The 27,523-nt window shown below is 38.7% G+C and overlaps 1 protein-coding gene across 2 annotated transcripts; it reads left to right on the forward strand.

The window, feature by feature from the left end:
- The first annotated feature begins 77 nt into the window (after positions 1-77).
- LOC135472789 (serine/threonine-protein kinase Nek1-like) lies at positions 78-26,852 on the forward strand. 2 transcript variants are annotated; one of them, XM_064752456.1, is made up of 39 exons: positions 78-532; positions 2,131-2,166; positions 2,686-2,746; positions 3,023-3,064; positions 3,310-3,365; positions 3,759-3,842; positions 4,203-4,270; positions 4,535-4,621; positions 4,898-4,952; positions 7,662-7,705; positions 8,263-8,419; positions 8,744-8,861; positions 10,119-10,209; positions 10,634-10,706; positions 11,153-11,221; positions 11,540-11,584; positions 11,991-12,062; positions 12,403-12,471; positions 12,727-12,841; positions 13,248-13,368; positions 13,880-13,991; positions 14,996-15,026; positions 15,584-15,639; positions 15,850-15,987; positions 17,175-17,261; positions 17,765-17,796; positions 18,140-18,262; positions 18,404-18,452; positions 18,753-18,897; positions 19,962-20,093; positions 20,684-20,858; positions 21,145-21,208; positions 21,489-21,686; positions 21,963-22,069; positions 22,681-22,766; positions 23,239-23,628; positions 24,028-24,158; positions 25,243-25,375; positions 25,663-26,852. In XM_064752456.1, exons 1-39 carry the CDS (start codon positions 416-418, stop codon positions 25,671-25,673), a joined length of 3,780 nt encoding a protein of 1,259 aa, XP_064608526.1. In that variant the 5' UTR covers positions 78-415; the 3' UTR covers positions 25,674-26,852. The 2 variants fall into 2 exon arrangements, with proteins under 2 accessions (XP_064608526.1, XP_064608528.1); XM_064752458.1 differs by having other exon boundaries at positions 11,543-11,584.
- Positions 26,853-27,523: the final 671 nt, after the last annotated feature.

The raw sequence follows: 27,523 nt of genomic DNA on the forward strand, positions 1-27,523 counted from the left end.
CTCTAGAAGGAACTTAGATACTTCTAGTAACAGAATGAAAGTTTTTAGTGACAGCCTCCCCTTGTGTCATTAATGCTCATCTTAGGTTAGTGCAATAAAATTATTATTTTGGGGCTAGCTCTTAGTTATTTAGGTCGATTGCATTGTTCCGCATGCGTGACCTCGCTCAGTTTTAATGACGGTAGTGTGAATAGCATCCACCGCAACACAGACATAAATTCGCGTTGTGAAGTGGGATCTGTAAACACATACGTTGTGGGTTTACAACACGTGCGGGTAACTCTTCCCTGTTGACATTTTTGTTTCAAAGAGTACATTTCCGGTCATGCGCAGTAAATATGTCCGCCATTTCATCGCTGTCGCTGACGCGATGACACTAAAATAAAGTACTTGTTTTTGTTACATTTTAGCAGTCATGGATAAATTTGTGAAACTAAGGAAGATCGGGGAAGGGTCGTTTGGAAAGGCTTACCTTGTAAAATCCAAAACAAATGGTGAACAGTATGTGGTAAAGGAAATTGGAATCATCAAGGTAAGATTTGCTTTCGTTTTTCCATACTCTCAGTATGTGTTACCATGGCAGCAGAATATACAAAAATATCGATTGATGAAGGCTTTAATTTTCAGCATCATGAAAGGACGACTATATTTGGTCACTATCACACATTAAATATACACACTCGACAACCTCCTTCGGTGTAATTCTAATAATTCCAGAAATAATAAAGCTCCTGAGCATCAAGATTTTTTATCTCGAAATTATGCAGTTGTTATTAATAGGATACCCAAGTCTATGGCAGGGCGGGATGTTAAAGAGCTTTGGGGCAAAATGGTTAAAAACAAAGTGTCTCTTTATCATGTAAACAGGCCGTTTGTGCTAATTATTTAAATAAAGCATCGGTCTCATTAGATTGAGAAAGGATACACTGATTATTGGTTGAGGGTTATTTGGATACCCCACATTATTATTTATATAAAGGTGAAATTTCAGGATTTCCTTCACTGATAAAAGTGATATCTCACTGGCTAGAATTAGATATCACTTTTTTTGTTGCACAACCCAACACCATGACATCAAAAGAAAACATTTTGTTTTATGACATTTCAATCCGAGCTTAGCAAAAAGGGCGTCATTTTACAGGTTCAGTCAACTTTAGCATTTCTTAAGTCACACAACAAGACACGACGTCATACAAGACATAATGTGCAAGGTCACGTTATGTACACAAGTCTGTGAAAGCCTTTGTGCCTTGTGGGTTGTCATTTCCACCTTTCAGTCAAAAAATGTTTGTAATATTCAACCCTCAATGTGAAATATCCTCTATGTCGTGGCTGCTCAGTCATTATTATGGCATATCCAAATATCCCTTAACCAACAGTCAGTCAGCTCAGATAACAGGCTCATCGCTTTGTCAGAAGGACTTGATCTTTTCAATCTTTTCAATCTTTTGTTCAATCATGCAAAATCTGATTCCTGCACAAATTTCATAGCTGTGAGGGACAACAGTGTTGGCTTCTAGTCCCACCAGTTTATTTATTTATTTCATTGCTGTTTTATGCCATACTCGAGAATATTTCACTTATACAATGATGGCCAGCATTATGGTTGGGGAACCAGCAGAGCCCAGGGAAAACCCACAGCCATTCGCAGGTTGCTGCTAGACCTTCCCATGTAAGGCCGGAGAGGAAGCCAGCATGAGCTGGACTTGAACACACAAAGACAGCGTTGGTGGGAGGTTGCTGGGTCATTCTGCCATGCTGGAGTGCTAACCCCCTCAGCCATGGAGGCTCCTTCACCCATTTAGAAGTACCATAATGTTCTCAAAACTGGTGCATAATACATGTTCATGTGAATTGGTTTGGCATCTTCCTCCTTCACTCCAATATTTGATAATTGCACTCTACTCAGAAACATTTCTTCATGGGGTTGAGATGATCCTGATCAATGATAGCCACTGTTTAGTAAAGAAACTTAGCTAGTCCCATACGTGTACAGCTATGTTAAACATTTCTGAACTCTCCGGGATATAGAAGTTTTTTTATGTGAGTTTGGTCTGTTTATTATAAAATGATGACAGTCTTTCAGTTGTTTTGTTGTTTAGTTTGAATTATTTGTCTGTTTGTTAATAGATGAATGCCAGAGAACGAGAGGAATCACGCAAGGAGGTATGCAATTTGTGTTCACCTTTGTCACTTGAGTGTTCTATAATAGTGTAGGGTATTCACTCCATTTGCTGGACTGTAGCAGAGTCAGTGTAGCTGTATCGGGCTCATCAGTATTCTTCTGTACCTAGCGTATTTCCTCATTAATATCATACGTTTACATGTATACTGAAAAGTGAAATAATCTTGACTACATATTACTATTATATTATCACCAATCAAGAATATGCGAAAAACAAGTGCTATTTACAGTTTATTGCAAACCTTATTACACAAAGTCATTGTATCTATGGCACCTGCATTTTGAGCTGTAACTATTTTATGCAGACTCTGTCAAAACAGGTCAGTGGATCACTGCTCAAGGATAAAATGTGTGACTCTGAACACCTAGTTTGAGGTATGGGCTAAATACCAGCTTTGGGTATAGGCAGTCAGACTCAATCAAAGGAGATAAGCTACCTATTCACAAATGATGTAATTTATAACTATCTATATTTGTAAGTGGTTTGCTTTTGTTTGTAGGTTGCCGTACTAGCTCAGTTGAATCACCCCAACATTGTGACATACAGAGAGTCATTTGAAGGTATTAAGGGCTGGAATAACAACAGATTGTTTTGGTTAATACTAAATTTGGACATTCAGGTAGACATTAGTTATGTATGATATATGTGCAACATCTAACTAATGTATAGACACTGAGACATGAAATGTTTACTCTTTCAAACTTTGCTTGATGGGCAAAATGACAGTCAATTGAGTTTTCTATTTGCCTGAAATTTTTTGAATTTATAATGGTGGTTAGTTAGATTTGTTTTGGTTACTGTATACTGTGTCATCCCAGTAACATGACTACTTTCAGAGCATGGCAGTTTGTTTATCATCATGGATTACTGTGCAGGGGGTGAGTTGATAAGTGATTACCATCACTGACATGGCAACAGATTGAAATAAACAAATAACTGATGATTTCTTTCTTTTGAGCTGTAGAATGTGCCAGTTTACGCATATTAATTTCTATTTGCTCCATTTTTATCCGTAATGTGCCACAATAATGCAGTTAATTGTCAAGTTTTAAGGGATTGGATTGCAACAAATTCTGGCCTCTTTGTCATGTTTGTACTAAGTAACATTTTTTGCGGCATTTAGGTGATTTGTACTCCAAAATCAGTGCTCAGCGTGGAGTTCTCTTCCAAGAAGCCCAGGTTTGTATGAAGTTTGGTTCCTGAAAAGTCTTGTGCTGAAACTGTTGTGCAGTCGTATAAGAAGTATGTTTTGTACAGAGGTAATTAGGCAAGACCATTGTTTGTGGTCATAAGGTTAATTACTGTTAGTTTTGCATTTAAGAATGTAAAAAAAAAAGTACTCAGTATGCTAGATGAAATACATCAAAGATTTCTCAGTGTTATGTGACATTTCTATGCAATCTCTGTCTATCAAATGAGATAGTAGCCCTGCACAAAAAAAGAACTTTCTCAAGAAAATTTTGAAAAGGTCATGCTCATTATAACTGAAACTAAATGTGGTACATATCAGGGAAATGTGAGTTCCATTGTGTAATAACAGTAAGTGTGTCCCTGTGTTTATCTCTACCAAAGGTCCTGGATTGGTTTGTCCAAATTTGTTTAGCGTTGAAACACATCCATGACAGGAAGATACTCCATAGAGACATAAAGTCACAGGTGAGTACAGAGATTATATAAATTAGCCAATGAGGTAAATAAATAGCCAAAGCCGTTACATTGGTGGATGATTATCTGTCATTCACACAAATATTGCACAATGAAGAAGGTTAATATAGCTGATAAAGTATCATAAATGAATTAATAGTTAAAACATTCAAATGTATAAAATTATTGTCCCACAACTTCTGTGTTCCCATGTAAAGCCATAGTCCATACTTTACTTTAAATTAAAAAGATACATGTACATGTCTGAAGTTTGAACTTTTCAAATCTTGCTCCTCTTCATCTAATACTGGAGCTAAATGTTACTTTTGTGAGTCATTTCTTGTATAACTACAGCTTCTGTTTCTTCACCAGAATATCTTTCTTACAATGTCTGGGAGAGTGAGACTAGGAGATTTTGGAATTGCTAAGGTCCTTAACAGGTACCAGTACTCTTTTTGTATGTATTAACCTCAGTATGGCAATGGTATATAGCCATTCATCATTCAGTCATTCTATTACTCAAACTAGAAAAAAAAAGATAATAGTTTTACTGGTATGACAAAACAAACATTTTTTTATACATAAACAACAAAGATATCCATATCGCAATAAGTCTGCATTAGCTTAAGTTTTGTGTGTTTGTTGATTGACATTTTTTATGCAAATAATTTGAAATTAAAGTTTTTATTGTGTTGCTCCTTCAGCACAGTGGAACTAGCCAGGACTTGTATAGGTACCCCTTACTATTTGTCTCCAGAGATCTGTGAAAACAAACCATACAACAACAAAAGGTAGGTACCTTGATTGTCAGAAAATGTGGACCAGCAATTCACATGTTTAAATTGCTCAAAATGTTTCTCTTAATTAAGAAATCTGTGATTCAGTGTTTCGTCTTTCATTGAGTCAGCCTTTAATATTTGAAGTTCATTCTGTATTTCCCGTCAAGTACAGTATAACGTGTGATAGCTTCCTGATTGCATTGAATAATGCATTAATAATACATGTGTTTATAGCAAGAAAGCTAGTATATTCTAAATGACTGGTGAATTTGATTTTTTATGTTGCAGTGATGTGTGGTCCCTTGGCTGTGTATTATATGAATTGGCTACTCTCAAGCATGCTGTAAGTTAAAATGTCTCTTGTTTTTGGAGCTACAATCAAGATTAAAGATACAAAATACTGTATATAGTTCGTCAGCATAACAGTATGATGACATTGTAAATATGTGTAATATGTGGATACAGCTAATGTATGTGTATGACTGTGTCTTTATTGTTATATCTTTAAAACTTCATCATTTCCAAGTAATTGTTATGGGTCTGTTGGTGAGAATTGCCAGAGGCCCATTATAGAGGCACGAGAAATTGTTGGAAGTAGTTTCACCCAAGTATACCAAGTCATTGCACCTAACGAAATAGACCATGTGTTGTGGTCAAATATTAGCTTCCTTTTGTGATCTTTTCTTCATTGTTTTGTTGGGATTTATATGTTATGATTATGCATTGAAAAAAATTTCATTTATGTTTGGAGTCATGCTTTCATTTATTATTCGTTTAGTTTCATTTCACGTCAGGTTATTGAATGTGATTTCGCTGTTTTGATGATCGTGACGGTAAATGTCACTTACCAGTCGGTACCTTGATTGCCTGTGATAGTGTATGTAGCGAAAAGGTTTACACCATGTAAGGTAGCCTACGTTCATGTATTTAACAGTTCCTAATAATATTTAGGCCTACCAAAATGGTGAAAATAAAGTATGTAGAAGTGATCAGACGACAGGTATGCCATTTGACCTTGACCCCAGAGCTGCAGATAAGAGGCATGCAAGCACGTAAAAATTAGATGATACCTTTCTAAAATTAAAACAGTGTAAACAGTGTACTGAATACGTATGACAATTTGTGTTTTCACCTAAATCCCTGAAAGCTATAGTATACTCACGAGATTTAAAGCAAACAGCCCTGTCAGAATTGAAAGTAGATTGTCATAGTTGTTCATGTGCGCGACGCTGTCCACAGCATGTTAGTTTTCAGAAACTGAAGGTTACAGCAAAGGCTCATGCACCTCTACCGGTAGTCATGGAGATGACTACTGTGTTATTTGTATTTGTGACATTCTCAAGTGTTTGCCATGAAGGAGATGTAGCAAGGGCTTAAAAAATGGTCATTTGGATTTATACTACACAGCAAGTTCTGCTACTATACTGCATTAAATCTTCCTGATATCACTCCTAATGAATGGTTTTAATTCTACACCGAACGTCAGTTATTTGTGCTATGTTAAAGTGTCATCAAGGGTCCATTTTCCAATATGTGCATGTATCGGTGATTTCTGAGGACAGAAGCTAATACAATGAAACACAACGATCACGATAACAGCCAGTGTTCAGGAACACTTTAGATTTGTACTATAAACTGCCAATAAATAAAGCACAAAAAATAAATTATTGTCTTCTAATGTAGGCCGATTGTTGAGTACGACGTTAAACCCCAAGCACTCACTCACTCTAATGTAGACCGACATTTGGATTTAGCATAACGAGCGTATCATGTTTTGATCCCAAAATGGCAGTCGTTCGTCTGTACGAAAATGTTTCGACAGGTAAAAAAAAATTACCTGTTGCATTAGGCAATAATGAGTTATTGGAATAAAACCCAGTAGGCCAACAGGTTGAGATGCAATAAATAAATGTAGGCCTATGAGCGTCATTCAGATCCATTCCTAGTGTGGAAGAGCTGAAATATTTAATTTATTCTGGAATGTTATGACAAGTCATAATTCTGGGAAATCGACATGTAGATACATATTCTTGTAGTGCTAGAAGAAACTACAAGAATCTGTGTACAGGTGGGTCTGTGTGGGCCTGTACATGTACATGTCTTTTGATTTCCTCAACCCCTTCACTCAATCAACTTCACACTTTCTGGGTGTAATCCTGGGGACCCAAAATAGTGAAGTATTTAGTATTTTCAAAAAATGTGTACTGTGGTAGGCTTACCCAGTACTCCCTCTCTTGGAAAAGTAGGGAGTACTGCACTACTGCTGAAAATTATCTATGGCACTGCTTGACCCTTTGGGTCACTGCCCAATAATTGATCTTGCTAATTGCTTGAATGCCAACAAACTTATGATATAAAATTTTGCATGGTCCGTTGAAGAAGTTATCTGTTAAATTGTGGAATGAGCTGTTAATTACATTTGCTACATGTGATGAACATTTGGATGTAATCCTGAAAGGCTGGAAAAAAGGTTGAGAGATTGTACATATAATTTATGTGTCCTTGCCATATTTGTATTGTTGAGATGCAACTATACAATGTAAGGACCCAAACATGTATTGTGTTACGATATGTTGGCTTGATACATTGCCACATACGGCAGTGGTACTAATATTGAAGACCCTCGAACTCTGCCAGTTTTCCTTCCAGGCAGATGCTGACCGCTGTCATATAAGAGAAATATTCTTGAGTACGGCATAAAACACCAATCAAATAAATAAATCAAGTAATGAAGATTTTCATGCTCACACTAACTGAACAAATATAAAAGTTTGCAATCTTACAGTATATCATAATATGACGTTCTTGTGGCATGCATTCTCTTTAAAGTCATGTCATAATGAGGTGGGGCCGGATCCTCCATTACAGACAGACTAACTGATAGGCCCGTTGTGGGTGGAGAAGACCAATGAATTGTACTAGAAGACAACAGGTCATTAGTTACAAGAAAAATGGGAGAAAAGCAATACACCCATTTCACAGCCCTTGGGCTCTAGTGCTGTATCTAAACATACATTATCTTAATTCAAAAGAATTTTTATTATCTTTTCAGTTTGAGTCTGGAAATATGAAAAACTTGGTGTTGAAAATTATCAGGTATGACATTTGTTCTTGTTTTTTCTTTTAATTTATTTTCTGATGGTATACATATTTGTTTGTTTATTTAGTTGATTGGTGTTTTACGCCTTAAGTATATTTCACTTATACGACGACGGCCAGCATTATGATGGGATGAAACCAGGCAGAGCCTGGGGGAAACCCACAACCATCTGCAAGTTGCTGACAGACCTTCCCACATAGAGCCGAAGAGGAAGCCAACATCAGGTGGACTTGAACTCACAGTAGCCTCTCAGGTGGGAGGCTGTAGGGTCATTTCACCATGCTGGCATGCTAATTCCCCTCGGCCATGGAGGCCTCTTTACACATTTGTGGGAGGAAAACTTCATTTTTGGATTTTTAATTCTCTGGGTAATAATAATAATTTTAAAGAATGAAGAATAAAAGTAAAATGAAGTGAAAAATGTTCATGCTCATTTGTTGAGAATTGAACCATATTTTGGTAAGATAGACCATGCTCTGAGCCTCAGTATGTTTTAATCTGACAAATTCACATACTTGTCTTGTTATAATGATGGTGTTGTGTGTGTTACCAGAGGGTCTTACCCACCCATCTCCCCAAAGTACAGCTATGACATGAGGGGCCTGCTGGCACAGCTGTTCAAACGCTCCCCCAGAGACAGGCCCTCAATAAACACTATACTGAAGAAACCCTTCTTACGGCCAAGGATTCAGAAATTCCTCTCAGATGCTGTAAGTATAGACAGATGTTATCAGTATTCAGAAATAATCTCACATCTGAAGAAAAGCAAATGATGTTATGTATACCATCGCTGTAGTTGATACTTTCCTGTAAACTTCTGTGAAAGCTTGTTTGTTGGAATGGCCTGCATTGTTGATAAAGATTACCTGCATATGTACTGAAGTACGTGTAGTTATCATGACAATTGTGGCATGAAGTTTGTTTCTGAATTTCTGTGTGTTTCATATTGTGTTGCTTAGCTTTTGTTGCCAACAAAAGCACCTATGAAAAAATGCAGATAAAATAACCAGATGTTCTTTCTCATTCTCATCTAGGAGTTTTCTGATGAATTCAGTCACACCGTGATGCATGGGGTAAAGTTGAAAAAGAAATTAGACCCCTCACCCGGGGGCGCTGTCCGTCCACCAGTTGTACCTGCTAGACCTCCATCAGGTAGATTTTGTCACCATTTCCTGATTTGTTTGCTTTTCAACAACAGAAAGAAAAAACACAAATAATATAACTCCAAGTTGAGATCATTTTGCCACAAAGTATGCATTTCTACCAGGTTATACATTTTAATTGTGAAACTACTGTTAGCCATGTTCCCAGATTAGCCTTTGCATTAACTGCTCTGAATTGTTACATTTAATACTAACCTGGAACTCGGGTCCTGTCACCTGCGCTGTCCTCAGTGTGCCAACTCTCTGCACTACAAAACGATGTGTCCCTCGATAATGAAGTAATTCTGACTTCATATCACCTCATTATGCGGATATAATAAAGACCCCAAGATAACAACTAACAAAAATGTAACCGATGCATCAACAACATCAGAACTTTGCAAACTGCCATTTTTGAATAATGTAACTCAGTTGTTGTGGTGAACTTGGCTGCTTTTCCCAAAATTAAGATCATGGCCTTTTTTAACAAACCGCTTTGGTGCCCCAATGGTTAGAGCATCCACCTCTAAGTCAGGAAACCCCTGGGTCAATCCGGGTGAGGTCATAGCAAACACTTATACTTGCTGCTGCCTCACTTGTCGCTCAGCGCTCAGAGGTCAAAGCAAAGAAACATTAGTGGTTGGCCCGGTGTCAATATAATGTGACTGGGTGGGGTGTCAAGTCTGGTGTCTTTGTCTTTTACTCTAATGGAGGCAGCACTTTGATGGTATGGTCTCACCCAGCCACAAGAAGACCCAGTATATGTACACACACCTAACGATGTCTTCTTGTCATACAACTAAAAAATTGTTAAATACGACATTAAACCCCAAGCATACATAGATACATGCATATACTTCACAATAGCTGATAACAGTTCATTTCTGTTAAACAAATTAAAGTGAAGACTCCCAAACAATTTGGCAAGCGTCCTTTTAATGATATATCTCACTTGTTTCAATCCAATCCTTCCATGGGTTTTCCTTTTTCTGGTTGATGCCAAGTGTGGCTGACTCGAATTGAAAATGGCGGTGAGCGAGGTTTGGCTTGCTGCCATTGAGCCAGGTACATTTGTGATAATTGTGGCGTTACGGTCTTTGTTATTCACAAATAACCAGGTGTTACAAATTCAGAATGGCTGCAGGATTAGAGAAGACATGCCTTTGTAGCATATGGCCATAAGGTATCGAATTGTAAGCTTTATCCATCCATGGTTAATACTCCATAGTTAGCATATTCCTGACGCTCTCTGACTTTGTCCTTACAGCTGGTAGGGCTCGTCCGCCAGCTGCGGGGGGGAGGTATGATCCAGCCAAAGTCTACGGCAAACCCATGGTCAGAAAGTCCAAGGAGAACAGGTGAGCTCCAGTCTGTAAAGACACTTTCTGGCTCAATATTGAGTTCATATGATTGTTGTATGTAGGCACACCTGGGCTAGTTTCTCATGGACTTTCTCTCACCCATGGTCTACATTTTTTGCATAGGCCCCAAACACCAAACAGTATAATCTTTTATAACCTTGTAAGCCAATCATTTTGTGATCACCTATGAAAACTTATTTTCATGCTCTATACAATATGATATGAGTTAAGAAAGTCGTTGTCAGACTCTTCTCTGACTGATCACAAGTAAACCTGTCTTACATGGAACATTTTATACCTCACTTTTGTTAAATAATAGAAATCTATTGCATGCTGACTATGCGTTCATTCATGTTGGGTCTTGTATTGTGCTTTAAAAAATTAGAATGATATTCAAAACTTCATTTAATGATGTCCTCAGAGCCTCGGCTGACCTGAAGAAACGACCTGGCTCAGCAGAGAACAGACGACCACTACCTGTGGGCCCATCTGCTGTAAGTAAAACACTGACATTACTGGGGAAGTAATAGAGCAGGGTTTTTGTTCGTATATTTATTGTTTGATTGTTGATTAATGCCATGATGAAGAATTCTTCACATTTATTTGTGGTCAGTGAGTGCTCGGGTAAACCATTAACCTTTATCAACTTTCTCACATATTGACACGACATGGGTGGAAGGCAACTTGTCTTCAATGCACTGCTCAAAATATCGCAAATGGTGAGAAATTCCCCGTCCAGGGCTGGGAGAGCATGTTTTTTCACAAATTATAGCTACAAAATTCAGTCAACATAATGTAACAGAAACTGGAAAAATTCCCAGAAAAAAAGCAAAATAAAAACATGTTTTTTACATTATGTTATTCAGAACATTTTGGCAGGAACCTGTGAATAATTTCATATATAGAGGTAATAAACTTCCATCCTGTTTTTTTTCTCAAGAGCTTAGAGAAGAGAAGACAGGAGTTAATAGCTAGAGAGAAGAAGAGACAGGAGGAGGCTAGAAACAAGGTAAAAAGAAAAATGGCCAGTTGGTGAATACTATACCAATTGCACTTGTTTACTACTTCTTTCTGCCCCAATTAGTGCAGTAGAATTTTTCAATGTATGTTATTTTTCTAAGTATATAGAAGATAGAGATAATAGAGTGGCAGAACTTCAGTCAAGTCTTACATCCGAAATTCATTGTGGCGCGATGTCTACAACATTACAGTATATGAGCTCTAGTCCGTGTATTGTAACATTGTTCTGTCTTCGATGTGATGAGTTCCCTATGCTTTTGTACATGTGTTGAAGTCTTGTATATAGATATATTTTTGATGTACACAGCAGCAGTATGAGAAGAGACACCAAGAGCTGGTGGAGAAGCAAAAGGTCAGTTCTGTTAATATCCTTCGTATACTTGCCTGTAGGCATTGCTTTGATTTAAGGGGAAGCAAATCTTGTCACCGACTGGCTAAGATTGGAAATAGGAAATGTGTACATGCTGTCATCTACGCCAAACTTTATTTTGCACAGGGTGTATTTTCTTTGCATATACTAAGTTTGTAACTTAAAACATTCCAACTGAATAAGCCACTGATTCTCTTTATGTTTTTGTTTTTAAGAATAGCTGACTCTTTTTTTCTTCTGGCAGCATTGTGCATACATTGTTTTGTCATGTTTTGTACCTCTAGCATGTGGTCTTCAATCTTAATCTAATGTCTTGATCAATAAAGATTTCATTTTCTGATCACTACACATGCCTACTAACAGCACATTGTGTGGATTTGTTACACAGATAGCTAGAATGAACAGGGCCAGGGAAGAAGGCTGGAAGAACATTATCTCTATGGGATCAGGGGATTCAGATGTAAGTCCATGTAGACTTAGGAAATGTAAAACAGAACTGATGGTAAACAGTGCGATGATTACAGGTTTAAATGTATAATTGTCATACAAATTCAAGATGCAGTCATGTTTTCAGTATTCGTGATAAGCGGCATTATTTTGGATATGCTGTAATTCTTCAATGTTTTCGCATGTTTGCAAGGTGGTTTATTCAAGCATATTCTGAAGGTATTATTCTGTGTGAACTGATAAAATTACACTTTTTTGAAGCCCTGAAATTGGCCAACCAAACCAATATGTTCTTTCATATGCCAAAAGGTTGAGGAATTAGGGTGTATCATTTTTTTTATTCTTTTCTTCAGAGAGGTTCCAATAGAGATAAGGTTAAGGTTGATGTTGATAGAGGTAAACTCAACTGGCCTGCTTCACAGGTGAGCGTGTGTATGTGTCAACACCAGGTAACGAAACAGACTGCCTTTGAAGCACATACTTACAGCTTACAGATGCAAACTCTCCAGCAGTTAATGTATGCATTTCAGTCTTCTGTATCACATCCCCAAGACTTAAAAGTAATTGACTGGCACGCCATTGTAGGCTAAGTGCAGATAACTTTAAAGAGTGGTTTGAAAATGGGTGTGTTATGGTGAACATATCAGATACAGGTTTGTTTTGGTGTGTGCTCCCAGGGCGAGAGGGCAGGAGCAGAACAGAGAGGGAAGTACGACCAGTACAACGCTTACTTAGACAAACTAGAGCAAGAGCGTCAGGAGCGGGCGGCAGGACTGGCACCACAACAACGAGGTAACTATACTATCCAGTCAATACGTGTGTGTGGCTGCTTATCTGACAGTTTCAAGGAGATATGTGACATGGTTCTGTCTGGACCAGTCACGTTTTGATGTCAGAACCTTGTAGTTTCTCACACCAAACTTTGCCCAGTGTACTGTACACATGGTGGGCTACTATTAGTCAGAAAGGCTTTGATCTTCTTGTTCCCACACTGCTTTATTGGAGTTCTTCATACTTTACGATCATTTACATAACTGAAATCAAGGCTTTACTCTTAAATTGTACATCCAGTAACTGTATGGAAAAACATACATGTAGAAACAATATTATCAGAGAAATAGACATTTATACTTTCATATCTTGTCCATTCCTCACTCAAGCTATTAATGCTATGTGTATGTCAACCCCTGTGTTACAGACTACATGGCAGCTGGTCCTGTTGGAGCCCATAGGCCAGGGCAGGGCATGAGAGGACCCAGTCCCGTCCCTGGTGTTCCTTACCCATCCCAGCTAGCTGTCAGGCAGGCCCAGGAAAACAGGTACCATAATCTACACCACAACAAACCAAATCCCTGATAGGGCTGTAGTGTGGGACAATATTTCATTTCAGTGCCAAGCAGTTTGTGGTCAAACAGTGCTGTGTAGCTATGAAGGTTGGGGCACTGCATTGCGTCTGAACCATGCCCTGGTGACTATACAGTAACACTGGACTGTTTAGGACTGTTATAGCTGCTCAGTACATTGGCGTGCGGGCATTGAATTGTATGCATGTGTGACGTTAACTGAATACTTGCGTGTGGAGAATTATTGAGATGTCCGTAAGTAAATCTCTGATAATTTGCCATGTGGTCGTTATGAGTGGAAGTTATGAGAGCACTGATAAGCTTAGACTGCAGTATATGATGTACTGTGATCTTACTGTGTTTATAGTAAGTTTAACCTTAATTCCAAAACTGCTAAGAGGATCATTGTCATTTAGATGGGCAGAACCAAGCATTTAGCTGCACGTTAACAAATCATGTGTTTTCCTGTTGTTTTTTTTTTTCACAGGGTAAAGGCTGAGGAAGCAGCAGAGAGAGCTAAAATTGTAGGGGATTTCCTTCAGCGGAAGAAAGAGGCAGCCCTGAACAGGGCCAGAGGGCAGGCTGATCTGTTTGGAAGGGTGTGTATGGGATGGTGAAGGATAACTGTCTCCACGTCCATAAATCAAGCACATTAGTAGACATTATGTTCCAGTTGTTTTCTCTGGCTGGCTGTGTTGTTTGTCTTCATGGATGCAATTTTGGCATATTGACACAAGTTGAAGAAGATTGTGTCAGGCCTTACTTGTGAATATTTTTGAAGAAATGAATTTAAGTTTTGTTTGTTTAGATTTCACAGTTTGATTTTCCTTGTGGCCCTCTACATTTATATGAAAGTAAAAAGCAGAATTATATATTACTGTATATGCCTTTTTGTTCGCTTGGTACTAACATTCGCAGATTTTGCAGCAAACACATTTCCCCGAAAATTAATGACATCGAATATTAAAAGCCATGTAAGTGATTTATTAATGAAGCATGCATTGCAGTTATAAATTTGTTAACAAGCACTACAGTTCTGATACTTTTTCAAACACTTTTTAAGGAGGCTCAGCTCCGTCTAAGTATCGCCACATTGCGATGTTGCTGTTGACTTATTGCCGCAGTTAGAGACCTACAAATTGATAATTTGTACTAGGTGTGTGTACGTGATACGATATACATATGATGAGAGAGGCTGTTTTTTTATTGACTGTACTTGCCTTCCAGTCAGATCACCTTTCAAACGTGCCCGATACAAATTGTATAGAATTTTTGTCACATCTTACAGGTACAATCAAGTTAAAATGATAACATTTTTACTTGAGTTGTTTTATTACTTGAGGTTTCCATATTGAAGTTTGATCAGATGTCCATAAATTCTGTTAAGATCCGCGAAAGTGTCTTATTACCAAATCCACGAAAGTTTTTGCACACAAATTTACCGTATGCAATTTGAAATTGGGAAAAACTTGTCATTAATACATCTAGATGTACATGTATATAAACAGTAGTAATGTATTATGAATTAATTATTTATTTACAAAATTTTAAAATAAACACTCTGCTGGACATGTCTTTTTCATGTATCTTACTCATCCTTCAGCCCAACTCCGGAGGGCAGCAGAGAAATGCAGGTATGTATTTTACAGAAGATTATTATCCTTTCTCAGAACTGATTGATTGTTATAACACATGTTTTCTCTAGTTATTCTTGTTCGTCAATGCTGTGTACAACCTTTTCCGTTTCTGATCAGTCCCACCTTTGTGACTTAGTCCATGAACCAAGGATGTGAATTCCAGAGAAAATACTTGCTGGGTTAATGGAAGTGGTTTATTTATTTATTGCTAAGCTGGAAGATTTAGTTGAGATGTAATGTTTCTTCACGATATAGTTGAAACATTTCCTGTGGCTATATACCTCAATCATTCATTCAATTAATGGTAAATGATTTATGTTGATCACAGTTGTCTTAAAAGTTGTCTTTCATGTTTGTTCTGATTGTTTTGAAAATATCCATCAATTTTGTTTTGATTTTGGCTATTCTCATGAAAACCATGTACAGTCTCTACTTTTAAACATGTTCTCGCCACAATATGGCTTCAATACTGCCAACGTGGCGTTCAGCCATAATCATTCATTCGTTCACTCATTCAAATGTTAGGGAATAAGTGTTGGTGTTTTATGATTAAGGAGCTCAAGCAAAACCCGAGGCCTCTCCGTTTGCTGCAAGGAATAAAGAGGAACAGGTAGGACATGAAAATAAAATGGCAGGTTTATGTTGTTACAAAGTATTTCCTCGTACCTTGGTTGAGAAATCATTTGACAGGAGTACAACCACTTAATCATTAACCAGCCTCTATGTTTTATCTTGTATTGACGCCTAACATTTTTCTGTGCTAGAGTTCTGTGCAGGTGGACGGCATTTTTTAAGGTAAACACTCTGTTTTGCTTTTCAGGAATATTTACAAAATTTGCGGAAGATCCGTTTGCAGAATTTCAATGAGAGACGCAAACTGCAGGCTGACTTGGGCAAAAACAGGGTGGACCACAACATCAGTCAAGAGGAGAGGAAGAATAAGATAAAGGCTCTGCGGGTAAGTTCTCGGTCCACTAAATAGATGACATTTGGACAATACCATTTTCCTGAAACCTTCAGAGACCCACACTTCAGAAACAGCCAATGCATTGCGGCTGTACTTCCTCCAGAGATCCGATTTATTCCTTGACACAACATTATACAACAGCAGTGAATTGAAGGCACTGGAAAATCACAGTGCTATCAGGCAATATCAGTGATAGCAAAAGCGGTTGAACAGCCGATTGGTGTAACCTACATTGCTGTTTCACCATTAATTTCTATGAAGCCTGTTTTGCCTCATAGTGACAAACCCCCGATAAACCTTAACACATTGCTGTGCAGGGAGTTATTTTTTACACGAACACTTCTAGGTCTGGTGTGAAATAAAGTTATTTCATACTTGGCATGCTTCCCACTACAGCCACATCCTATGTTGTAGTTTTGAACTCCTGTCAGTGTCAATAACGAAGGTGCCTGTCGACCTTCGTAGTGAAACTTGATAGGCCTGTGAATAATGCATACTTATGAAGGAAGGTACAGGACTTTGAAGAGTTAATATGGTCCAGTAAACGAAGGTAGATCTGGATCCTCTTCCATGCAGTAGATGGCACATGGCCAGTACTGACTCTGGGGTTAGTCCGCCAGGAGTTCTGGATCCTCTTATGTGTAGTAGATGGCATATGGCCAGTACTGACTCTGAGGTTAGTCCGCCAGGAGTTCTGGATCCTCCGACAAGCAGTAGATGGCACATGGCCAGTACTGACTCTGAGGTTAGTCCGCCAGCAGCTCTGGATCCTCCGACAAGCAGTAGATGGCATATGGCCAGTACTGACTCTGAGGTTAGTCCGCCAGGAGTTCTGGATCCTCTTATGTGTAATAGATGGCACATGGCTAGTACTGACTCTGGGATTATGTGTACCATCAGTTATGGATCCTCTTACATCTTAGATATTGGATTGTACTTAACCATTATATGTATGTATAGTATGTAAAGGTGTAATAATGTGGTCAGCATTCACATAAATATTCCTCCTTTAACATGTGTTAGTGATCCATTGGATGTTTCAGTCTGCTGTTGATGAGCAAGCAGCCATGCAGTTCATCTTGTGTTTTCTTAATTTTATTCATCTAATATATTTGATGATAAATATTGGTCCTACATACCCTTGTAGCACTTGACATTGTTGTTGTTTGTGACCACAGCTGCAAGCTGATCAGAGAGCCCATGAGCTGAAGGTGAATTTGGAAAGAGAAGCCTTTGAGAGGAAAATGAAGCTTATGGAAAACCAGGTGAGGCCTTCATTACACACATACAGGTATATACGATGACAGGATTTGGTCAGCTTTATATACACCTGTGCCTCACTCTGACATGGCTTACATCTTTTCTAAAGTGTGGAATTATTAGCTGAGGTTTCATACATGTTTCATATGTTGCCTTGTAGATGGGTGTGTGTATGAGTTCATTATGGACTTTTAGAATTTTGTTACATGTGAATTGTTTTTGTAGAGAAAAAGATACACTGAAACTGCAATCTGATGCAATCTGATTTGCATGTTTCAAAATCCAATATGTTAACACAAAGTTTCTTCGTGGGACATAACAAGAGAGTGAAATGAAGTAACTTTTTCCATTTCTTGATGCAGAGATGTATTTTCTCAGCTTACTGCGAATTTCTTTGCTTCCTTACTTTGGGTAGTTGTGAGTGCAAGAATATACATGCTTAAAATATGCTATTGATTCTTATTATTAATTCATGTGTAACACAAAACAAATAATGTTGATTTTACAGAGACAGAATGTAGCTGTTGGAGCAGATGTTAGGTAAGATTTTTGCAATGTTGCAGATCATTTCTGCATTCTTTTATTGCACAAATGATATCCTTCATTCCTGATAATATTTCTGTTGCTTGGTGTCCTTAGGATTGGCTCAAAAGTTAGAATACAATAGTTCCTTCTGAAAGAGATTTTAAAAAAAGCAAACAAAAAACATTATATTTTGGAACAATTAGATGGTTTCACTCAGAAGAATGTGATGCAAGTCTGTACTCCACACAGGACTGGCCCAGGGTCTCTGTGATTAAAACTGTTTTCTTGTTTGCCTGGAGGTAATGACCTTTGCCGTGTGTAAGTTGTATTGTTCATGTGTTGTCCCTGTATTCTGCAGGATGAAGGTTGTAACACCAGCAGCTGCTGCACCTATGACCAAAATACTACAGGAGATAGGAGTGGCAGTGGCGCCTGCTGTGCCACAAGCTGTCCAGAAAGCAGAATCCCCTGCCACCCAGATGTAAGTCCTTCACTTCTGTTTTAATTGTACTATTACATCTATAACTACTGTAATTTTTTTGTCTTGCAGAATCTTCATTTGTCCCATTTAATTTGTATTGAAATTTTGCACATTGTACATCTTGCTTTTTGCCTTTAACAGGTCACGAGAAAAACAGGCAGAAGCAATAAAGAAAAACTTATCAGAAAATGTGAGTTGAAAACTAGTATTGATGAACAGGTAAAGAATCCTGAACCTGATGAATTTGATAACATTAAATGAGAAATAAAACTTCTGATTCGACAGTTTGTTTATTTACATTGTGTGAGTAAAAGAATGATCAGGTCTTTACAATCCAGTTAAGTGTCCGGTAAATGATTATAGTTTATAGCAACGCACAAAAGATACTACAAAAATATTTTGTTTTAATGTTTTTTAAGGCCATAGTATTAAGCATGATGTAAAGCTTATAGCATGGTCAAGTTGATAACTGACCTGTTTATTCTTATAGTCTCCTTATGTAGTGTGTAGCAAGTGGGGCAGTCCAGCAGAGCTTGTGGTTGAAGCCCCAGAGTCAGCTCGCTCACAGTGGGCAGATGAACACCAGACCCTGTCCATGCTGCCCCTGGAACAGACATCCTCACAACACTCAGAAGGTAAGCACATACCTGGTGGACAGGTAAAGCACAGGTGTGTAGAAGACAATGTAGATGAGTATGCTTTATTGTCATTGGTCAGAACTAGAACACACCTTACAATACTCACAAGGTAAGCTCACACCTGGTGGACAGGTAAAACACAGGTGTGTAGAAGACGATGTAGATGGGTATAATTTATTGTCATTGGTCAGAACTAGAACACACCTCATAATACTCACAAGGTAAGCTCACACCTGGTAGCCAGGTGAAACACAGGTGTGTAGAAGACGATGTTGATGGGTATGTTTTATTGTCATTGGTCAGAGCTAGAACACACTGCATAATACTCACAAGGTGGACAGGTGAAACACAGGTGTGTAGAAGAGGATGTAGATGGGTATGTTTTATTGTCATTGGTCAGAGCTAGAACACACTGCATAATACTCACAAGGTGGACAGGTAAAACACAGGTGTGTAGAAGAGGATGTAGATGGGTATGTTTTATTGTCATTGGTCAGAACCAGAACACACCTCATGATACTCACAAGGTAAGCTCACACCTGGTGGACAGGTGAAACACAGGTGTGTAGAAGACGATGTAGATGGGTATAATTTATTGTCATTGGTCAGAACTAGAACACACACCCTCACAAGGTAAGGACACATCTGGTGGCCAGGTAAAACACATGAGTCGAAGAGGATGTAGACGGTTATTTTTTATTGTCATTGATCAGAACTATGGACAGGTAAAACACAGGTGTGTAGAAGAGGATGTAGGTGGGTATTTTTTATTGCCATTGATCAGCTATCAGAAAACATTTCACCTGGTGCTCAACAAAGTTAGAGCTGTTACTACAGGGTCATGTAAAGCCTGCTCAAGAAAGCTCAAAAAGCTGATATACCAGTCTGCTGAGCAAGTTGAATCTAACAGTCTTTTGAAGAATAGCAATCTGTTTAACAAGCTAAATAACAGTTTGCCTAAATATGCAGAATAACAGTCTGCTGAAAAGCATGAATGAGCCTGCTGAACAAGTTGAATAACACAATATATATCCATTAAGAATTACTGTTGTATTTCACAGACTCCACCCCAGATGATTGCAGTCAGCCAGAGCCCCCCAGTGCCCGTAGACAGTGGGGAGGGAAGGCCGGTACAGTGCTCCACGCCCTGAGGGAGGTGAAGATAGCCAGTGCCACAGTGACACTGCCAGATGGTAAGTCACAAACCACGTTAACACTGTCGGATGGTAAGTCACAAGCCAAGAGGAAAGATCTGAAAGAAAACAAAGCTCTCAAAAGCTGTATGGTTTTATTCTGGTCAGTAACCCTTTACTCAGGGGATTTGTAACTGTTGCCCTCGTTCCAAGCTCTGCGACAACCACAAGACCAGCTGTTTGCATGGCCCTACTGTTGTAGGAAATGAGCTGGCAAACAACCAGTCAAAAGGCTGATAAATGTCTGCTATTATAAGGCAGGTAATTGGATTTGTGTGTGCTGTCCACGCCAATAATCATATTCCGCATCTCTCAGCTAACCCCGATGAGTAGCATACTGAACTCATCAAGATTGACAAATTGTAAAATAAACAACCAAAGTCAAAAGGTATGATTAATGTGAATCATTCCACTGTAAAGACAGATTAGTATCAAAAAGCTGTAATATGAACCAGTGTGATATACTCCAGTCTGTAAGTGGTATTTTTGATGGTTAAGTTGATGTAATTTTATCTTTATATCGAGAAACATTCTGAGAATTTTGAGTTGTGGAGCTGTCCTGTGATCTTGTCTCTACTGTCATCCTGCAGATAGCCCAGGTGACCGGCCTCAGATTGGCGTGACACAGGGGTCAAGCAAACTGTTTGACAGAGTCCATATATTTGACGAGGATGGAGATCTGGGAGAGGATAAACCGAGGAGAATTCCTCTGACAGGAGAGACAGTCACGCTACAGTCTAATCAGACACCTGCTCAGAAAAAACAGTGAGTGCCCCTTTGTTTTAATTGTTAGGTTGCTTAGAAATGGTCCATGTAGTATTCCATGTAGGTAATTCTGCATCTTCAAATTCTGCTCAAAGTGAAACTCTCACTAAAATAAACTTTTGAGCTTTTACTCAAGCATAAATGTACATTTTTTGAGAGGTGTGCATTTACCAGTAGGCTTTGTCATTTCTTCTCTACTACCCTGCATAATCCAGTAACTTTTGTGATCACAAATTCACCGCTGTAACTGTTGATCTTGATCAAGTCGTATTTTGGTATATTTCAGACAGAAATCAGGGCAGATGAAAGGCTTACTGGCTACAGGCTGTTTTGATGTTGCCAATGCTAAGGTAATGGATACTAAATACACGTAGGTGGAAGACTATTTTTAATGTTTATGCCAAGCTGTGATCACTTTATACATTCTTTATACATTTTTATACACACTTTAAATACACAAAGACAATTACTGTACCAGTACCATGATTTAATCATGCATTACCTGTTACCTGTTACCTGTAACTGGGCAGGTTAAGGAAATCTTGAGTATGGCAGATAATAACGGAGTTGATTCCACATACCAGATGTGGTTTATCTGTATTTTTGAAATCATCTGATGTTTTTTGACAGATTTTGCGGACGTGTTCTGAGCCTGATTTAGCCAGACTGTTTAAGACAATTGAGAAGGAGAATTCATTTGGGAAGTGTGCCAATCCTAAGCCCAGTAGGAGCGTCGAGTTACAGGCTGGGGATGATGATGATGACGATGATGATGGTGGTGATGAGGGGGATGAGGGTGATGAGGAGGGTGTGGATAGTCAGCAGGAAGTAAGCTAAAGTTGTAGCACAGTCTCTACAGCTCGTACTCAAGCAGTTTTTTTTCTCCAGAAAGCACAGTTTGTGCATATTTTGTGAGAGTGTGACGTATGAAATGTTAATTGATTGTTATATCGTGTAATCTATAGTACACTTACAGCATTAATGCTGCAGACACCTCAGAATTTATATTGTTGTTTTCATGCTCAAGTTTAATAGTTTATGACGAAAAGAATTGGGGGATATTTTCATGGGAATACAAAGTAGATGATATTTTTGACCCCAAAGGAAATATCTGCAGAGAGTCCTGAAGGGAAACCAGACAAGCCACTGGAGACTGAAGACAAGCTTAAGCCTGAAGAGTCTGCTGATGTGGATATAGCTGATGTGGAAGAGTAGGTGTTGTGATGTGAAATTATAACTCACTCATTAGTATTAAAATGGATTTTATTTCCAAAATTATTTCCCACAATGACCTTTTTTAACATAGAAAGCCAAATTAAGCACAGATTCTTTTTTATATTTTCAAGTACAGGTGTATTGACATAAGAATGCATGGATTACAACAAATTTCCTGATTTGTGATTTAACATGTATAAAAACAGACATAGGATTTTTGACAGAATATGGCAACATGAATAGCATGACCTTTGTGCTCCTAAGTCAAGAATTTGATCATTTATATCTGTGATAAATGATGCCTTCATCAGATTAGTGGGTCACTTCTGAACAAACTGGACAGATGGTTTACTCCGGGCACTCTGGTTTCTTCCGTGTCGGTGAAGAGCATATGAGTGACCAGTTCTAAAGGTTAGGATTAAGTACCAATCGTTTAATCTTATTCGCCTCTTTTCAAAAATTAACCAGTCTTCAGATTTCTGTTGGTTTCTCAGCGCATGAAGATAGACCAGCATTGTGTCTGACATATGATTAGAGCGCTGAATTTCTCTAGGAAAGCCTAGCTGGTATATTTAAGTGGTACATATGGTGTCATTGTATGTTGCAGATATGCTGTGAATGAGGAAGAAGACGAGGATGATGAGCTTTTAACTGTCAGAGAGAGCATGGCTAGTCTGCTCAGCCTAGAGGCTGGTGAGTGAGGAAGGGACTAGTCAGTTACATCACAGAAAATTTTGGCACACATCACATGGGTTATCCTTTACAAAGCTGTAATATTACTCAGCTTTCATTGACATCACTAAGCCTTTTTGTGATGTATCTGGTGTTCACCCTCATCAAATCCTACACGTCAATCACTTTCTGTGGGGGGGGTGGGGGGGTGACCGTGTGATTTTTTGTTTATTTGATTGTTGGTTAATGCTTTAGTGAGGACTGCCAGGTGGTTTGACCAAAGGTACTTGAGGTTCTTCAACATTTGTTCTGCCTGTATAACATACACCTGTAGTTCACTGTGTGTGTGAAAATATGTGTTACATACACAAATTTTCTCCTGCAATTTTAAAGTTTTTGAGTGATTAATTATGAGTATGTATTAATTGTATGTACAATTTGGTATTGACATTGATGTAATTGTTCATTAATGAGATTGTACATCTTACCTCAGATGATGATGATAGTGACAGAGTAGCATTTAGTCTGAGTGACAGCGATGCCACGCCCCGATCAGGTACCAGCAATGCTGTGGATGGATCCAATAACAAAGAAGTGGAAGAGGAGACTAAGAAGGCTGAGAATAATGAGGAGTCAGGAATGAAGGAGGAGGATAAAACAGCAGGTGGTGAGGATACAGTGAAACAAGTGTTAGAGGTGGAAGGACATACCGCTGTGGAGAGTGCAGAAGTCACAGAGAACACAGATGAGGCTGACTTTGGAGGAGAGGATGAAGATGTTGAAGAGAACATGTCTGACAATGAAGAATGTGATGAGGATGGCCCTGCAGAGCAGGGAGACTCCCGAAGAATACCTGTGACATTCTCACAACTGTTTGAATCAGGTACGGTGAATAGGGACTATATATATGTTAATCCTCCTTATCAGAATCTGTGGCTTTTGTCACTATCGTACGAATTGATGAAAAACATAAGAAATAAGGGAAGAATATGTAGAAAAAGTATTAATAACTGTGTCTGAATACCTTACTTGATTTTTTTATATGTTTCATTTTCGTGTTTTAAATGTTCATTGTAAGATTCGCCGTATGGACAATTTTGATGATGAATGCCGCCTATAAAACAACTTTTTCTACACTTTTATGTTCAATTCTGAGTAAAGGTCTTTTGACCCCAATGCATATCCTTTGCTCATGTAAGCTTTTCATTCATGTGAACCTCACCGTAACTCTGTGAGAAGCGTGGAGGTTTTACGTATACATGTGCTCTGGTCTGATCCACAGATGAGGAGAGCGATGAGGGGGATGAGGAGGAGGATGAGTATGATGTGTTTTCTAACCTGGAGGAGTCTCGTATGGAGCTAGAGCAGGACCTGGGGTGTGAGAAATTCTTACAGGCCTACAAGGCTGTACAGGTGAGGAGCTAACACGACCTCTACTCTCACACCCCTAGTTTTTGTAATTCTCAATTTTCAGAACATCATGAGACCTTAGAATGATGCCAACACTTTAGATTTTTCTGACAAGTTTTCCACTTTACGAAAATAAAAATTTTGAATGGGCATATACAGTAGGTGAATCTGTCATACTCCAGCAAAATGCGTCACTTGAAAAAAGCTAACCTTTTGGCGAAATACAGTTTTTGTAACCTTTAAGTAAGACAGGTGACCATAAGTAAATGATTACCTGAAATACAGTTTGGTTTAATGAGTGGCATTTAGTAACTGCTCTCTGTGTTAACTGGACTTTAACCACATGTACAGTTGACCACGTAACACCACACCTGAACCATTCTTACGTGGGAAATCACTCATATTACATGTAGTATTGATTGACATGGAGTATACATTGACTCCTGTGATGCCGGTTATTCTGGTTCTGACTCCTGTGATACCTGTTGTTCTGGTTCAGACTCCTGTGATGCTGGCAGTCCTGGTTCTCTCATGTGATGCCAGTTGTTTTGGTTCAGACTCCTGTGATATTGGCGGTCCTGGTTCTCACTCTTGTGATGTTGGTTATTCTGGTTCTGACTCCCGTGATACCTGTTGTTCTGGTTCAGACTCCTGTGATACTGGCAGTCCTGGTTCTCTCATGTGATGCCAGTTGTTTTGGTTCAGACTCCTGTGATATTGGCGGTCCTGGTTCTCACTCTTGTGATGTTGGTTATTCTGGTTCTGACTCCTGTGATACCAGTTGTTCTGGTTCTGACTCCTGTGATACCAGTTGTTCTGATTCTGACTCCTGTGATTTTGGTTGTTCTGGTTATGACCAGTCTCTTGTGGTACTGGTCGTTCTGATGCTGACTCCGGTGATATGGACTGTTTTGATTCTGACTCATGTTATGCCAGTTTTTCTGGTTCTGACTCCTGTGATACTGTTTGTTCTGGTTCTGACTCCTGTGATACTGATTGTTCTGGTTCTGACTTCTGTGATGAGAATTTCTCAGGTTGACTCCTATGATGCTGGTTCTGACTCTTGTGATCCTGGTTGTTCTGATAGGCTGTACATGAAGATGAAGATGAAGACATTGAGGCCGGAACAAAGATTGCTCTCAACATCCTGGGCACTAACCACGAGCACCTGTACCCCAAAATATTCCAGCTGGTCATGGCCGATACAGCCTTCACTGAGGGTATGTGTTGGACTCAACCTTGGCTTTATCCGGTCGGTATTTATTAATGTATTTAATAGGCGTTTTACCCTCTCTGAAGAATATTTCAGTTACACCACTGATATGAAGTTTGCGGACGAGTCAGGAAGGATGTGCCACAAGTCAGTGAAAATTATCGTAATGCCATTTTGTGTACCATTATTAACGTTAACGTTGTTGTATGTTTAAAAAAATTGGCGTTACATTATACAAGCCACATGGCTTGTTGATTCCACATGTATTGTATATGTACTTGTGTTTACTTTCAGACAATATGTGAATCCATAAACTGTGTGCCAATGTGGTAGCTGCTGAGACTTCTCCAGTGCTTTGTTCGCCCTGAAGCCTGTGTACCAGTGTGTGTAGAATGAGGATTTCTGACCAGAGTGTTTACAATGAAGATTTCTGACCAGTGTGTGTAGAATGAGGATTTCTGACCATGTCAGCAGGCTTATGTGTTCATTATTAGGGTATATGTGTGTTCATTAGTGTCCGCGTGTGAAGGATTGCTCCTCTTATAAGTATCATGAGCATGCTGATGTCATGTTGTAAATCCATACTGTATATTTATATTTACATTAATATAGGTAAAAAGATAAATATTTTCTGAGGGGAGAACAGGTCCAAGCAAATATGAAAACGCTATCGCTTTTGTTGGTGTTGTATTCCAGTGGCTGTTTTGAACTTCTGTTTCTCATCAGGGTTTGTATATACATTGTATATTATCTATTTACAACCATACTTGTACGGTACCGTCCATGAATAAAAAGATACATGCTGATGCTTTAGATGCAAACAAGTGGGTTATTTTGGGGTAATTGTGAAGCCTTTCAACAAGTGTTAAATTCAAATGTTTTGTGCGCAGTAGCCACACAGATCCTGCCGAAATTCTCTGTTTTTGGTGTTTAATCTGTATTAAAGGCAAGATAAGTACGTAAAATACAGAGTTTTGAGGCCGTGTGCGGATATGTCTTTTAGAGACAACACCCACTCCACCCCACCCCCACCCCACCCCCAATCGCCCAGGACAACAAATCAGATCTCTTTAGGAATGGGAGCTTGCATTAAATTTTGTCAGTAAATTAGGTATTGCTATTAAAATATTATAAAAAAGTTGTGTGGTATTTATGTGAGCAGTATTTAGCTGTAGCAATATATGTTTATTATTCCTTGAATTAGAATTTCGACCTCTTAAACAGTCTCACTCATTATGGTTTACCACTAACATTGTGAGTTACCAAATCAAATCATTAATCAACATTGATAGTTTAATAAATCATTGTTAATGTGTGTACTTTGACCGTTGTAGAAACTATTCATTTGAAGGCTACAGCACTGTTAGTGTATCGTCTGTAGTTAACAGTACACAATGACAGATTTTAGCTATCAGTGGAGGCATGATAGAGCTTTCTGAACTGTCAGTCAAGAATGTGTATTTGTCCGATCATAATGAGAACTCGTAAAAACGCCTTCCCTGCCTGTATCAAGACGGTCCAAACCTGTGAACTCGTTTGTTCTTCCTTTATTACGTCACAGTTATCCGTGTACGTGTGCTCATAAAACAATACATGAAGTACACAAGCACTGCAACATCACAGAAGAAAACAGTGAGTTCTGCTGTCATTTCAGCCATATGTTTAGCTTGTCCTTGAGTCTCCAATTATTGCAAGTAGGTCAACCAGACATCCAACACATTGGTTACAATTGTTCTGTGATGTCATGGCTTTCACTAGGATGGATTGAAAAGTAACTTTCTCATGAGAAGGGGTGGTGGGACATTGGATGTGGTGGATCCATCCATTAGGCCCCATCCGGTGCACCAAACAGGTACAATGCTACGTTCAGAATCACCCAGGCTGATTCAAGTCCGTCATGATACTCAGGAATGACACACCCAAACATTATAGCAAAACACCGCCAATCAGAAGTAGCTTGTGGCCTTGTATGACTGTATTGTTATATTGTGATATGACTCAAAACTTGCTAGTTTGAATGCCATGTATTCAATCTTGATTATCAGTTTTTTGTCTTTGCATCAGTGTACAGTTTGTATTCTCTGCATATCCCAGTACATTCCGTCCTGTACACACCAAAAGTAACTTGTAGTGTTTACATGTGTCACTCGCTGCT

This window comes from Liolophura sinensis, chromosome 8 (genome assembly GCF_032854445.1).
Source record: "Liolophura sinensis isolate JHLJ2023 chromosome 8, CUHK_Ljap_v2, whole genome shotgun sequence".
Classification (NCBI taxonomy): Eukaryota; Metazoa; Mollusca; class Polyplacophora; order Chitonida; family Chitonidae; genus Liolophura; species Liolophura sinensis.

Coding starts and splice junctions, on each gene's coding strand:
- LOC135472789 (XM_064752456.1), top strand. CDS start 416: ATGGATAAATTTGTGAAACTAAGGAAGATCGGGGAAGGGTCGTTTGGA. Junction 3,366..3,758: donor TTCTCTTCCAAGAAGCCCAG/GTTTGTATGAAG, acceptor TCTCTACCAAAG/GTCCTGGATTGGTTTGTCCA. Junction 10,707..11,152: donor TACCTGTGGGCCCATCTGCT/GTAAGTAAAACA, acceptor TTTTTTCTCAAG/AGCTTAGAGAAGAGAAGACA.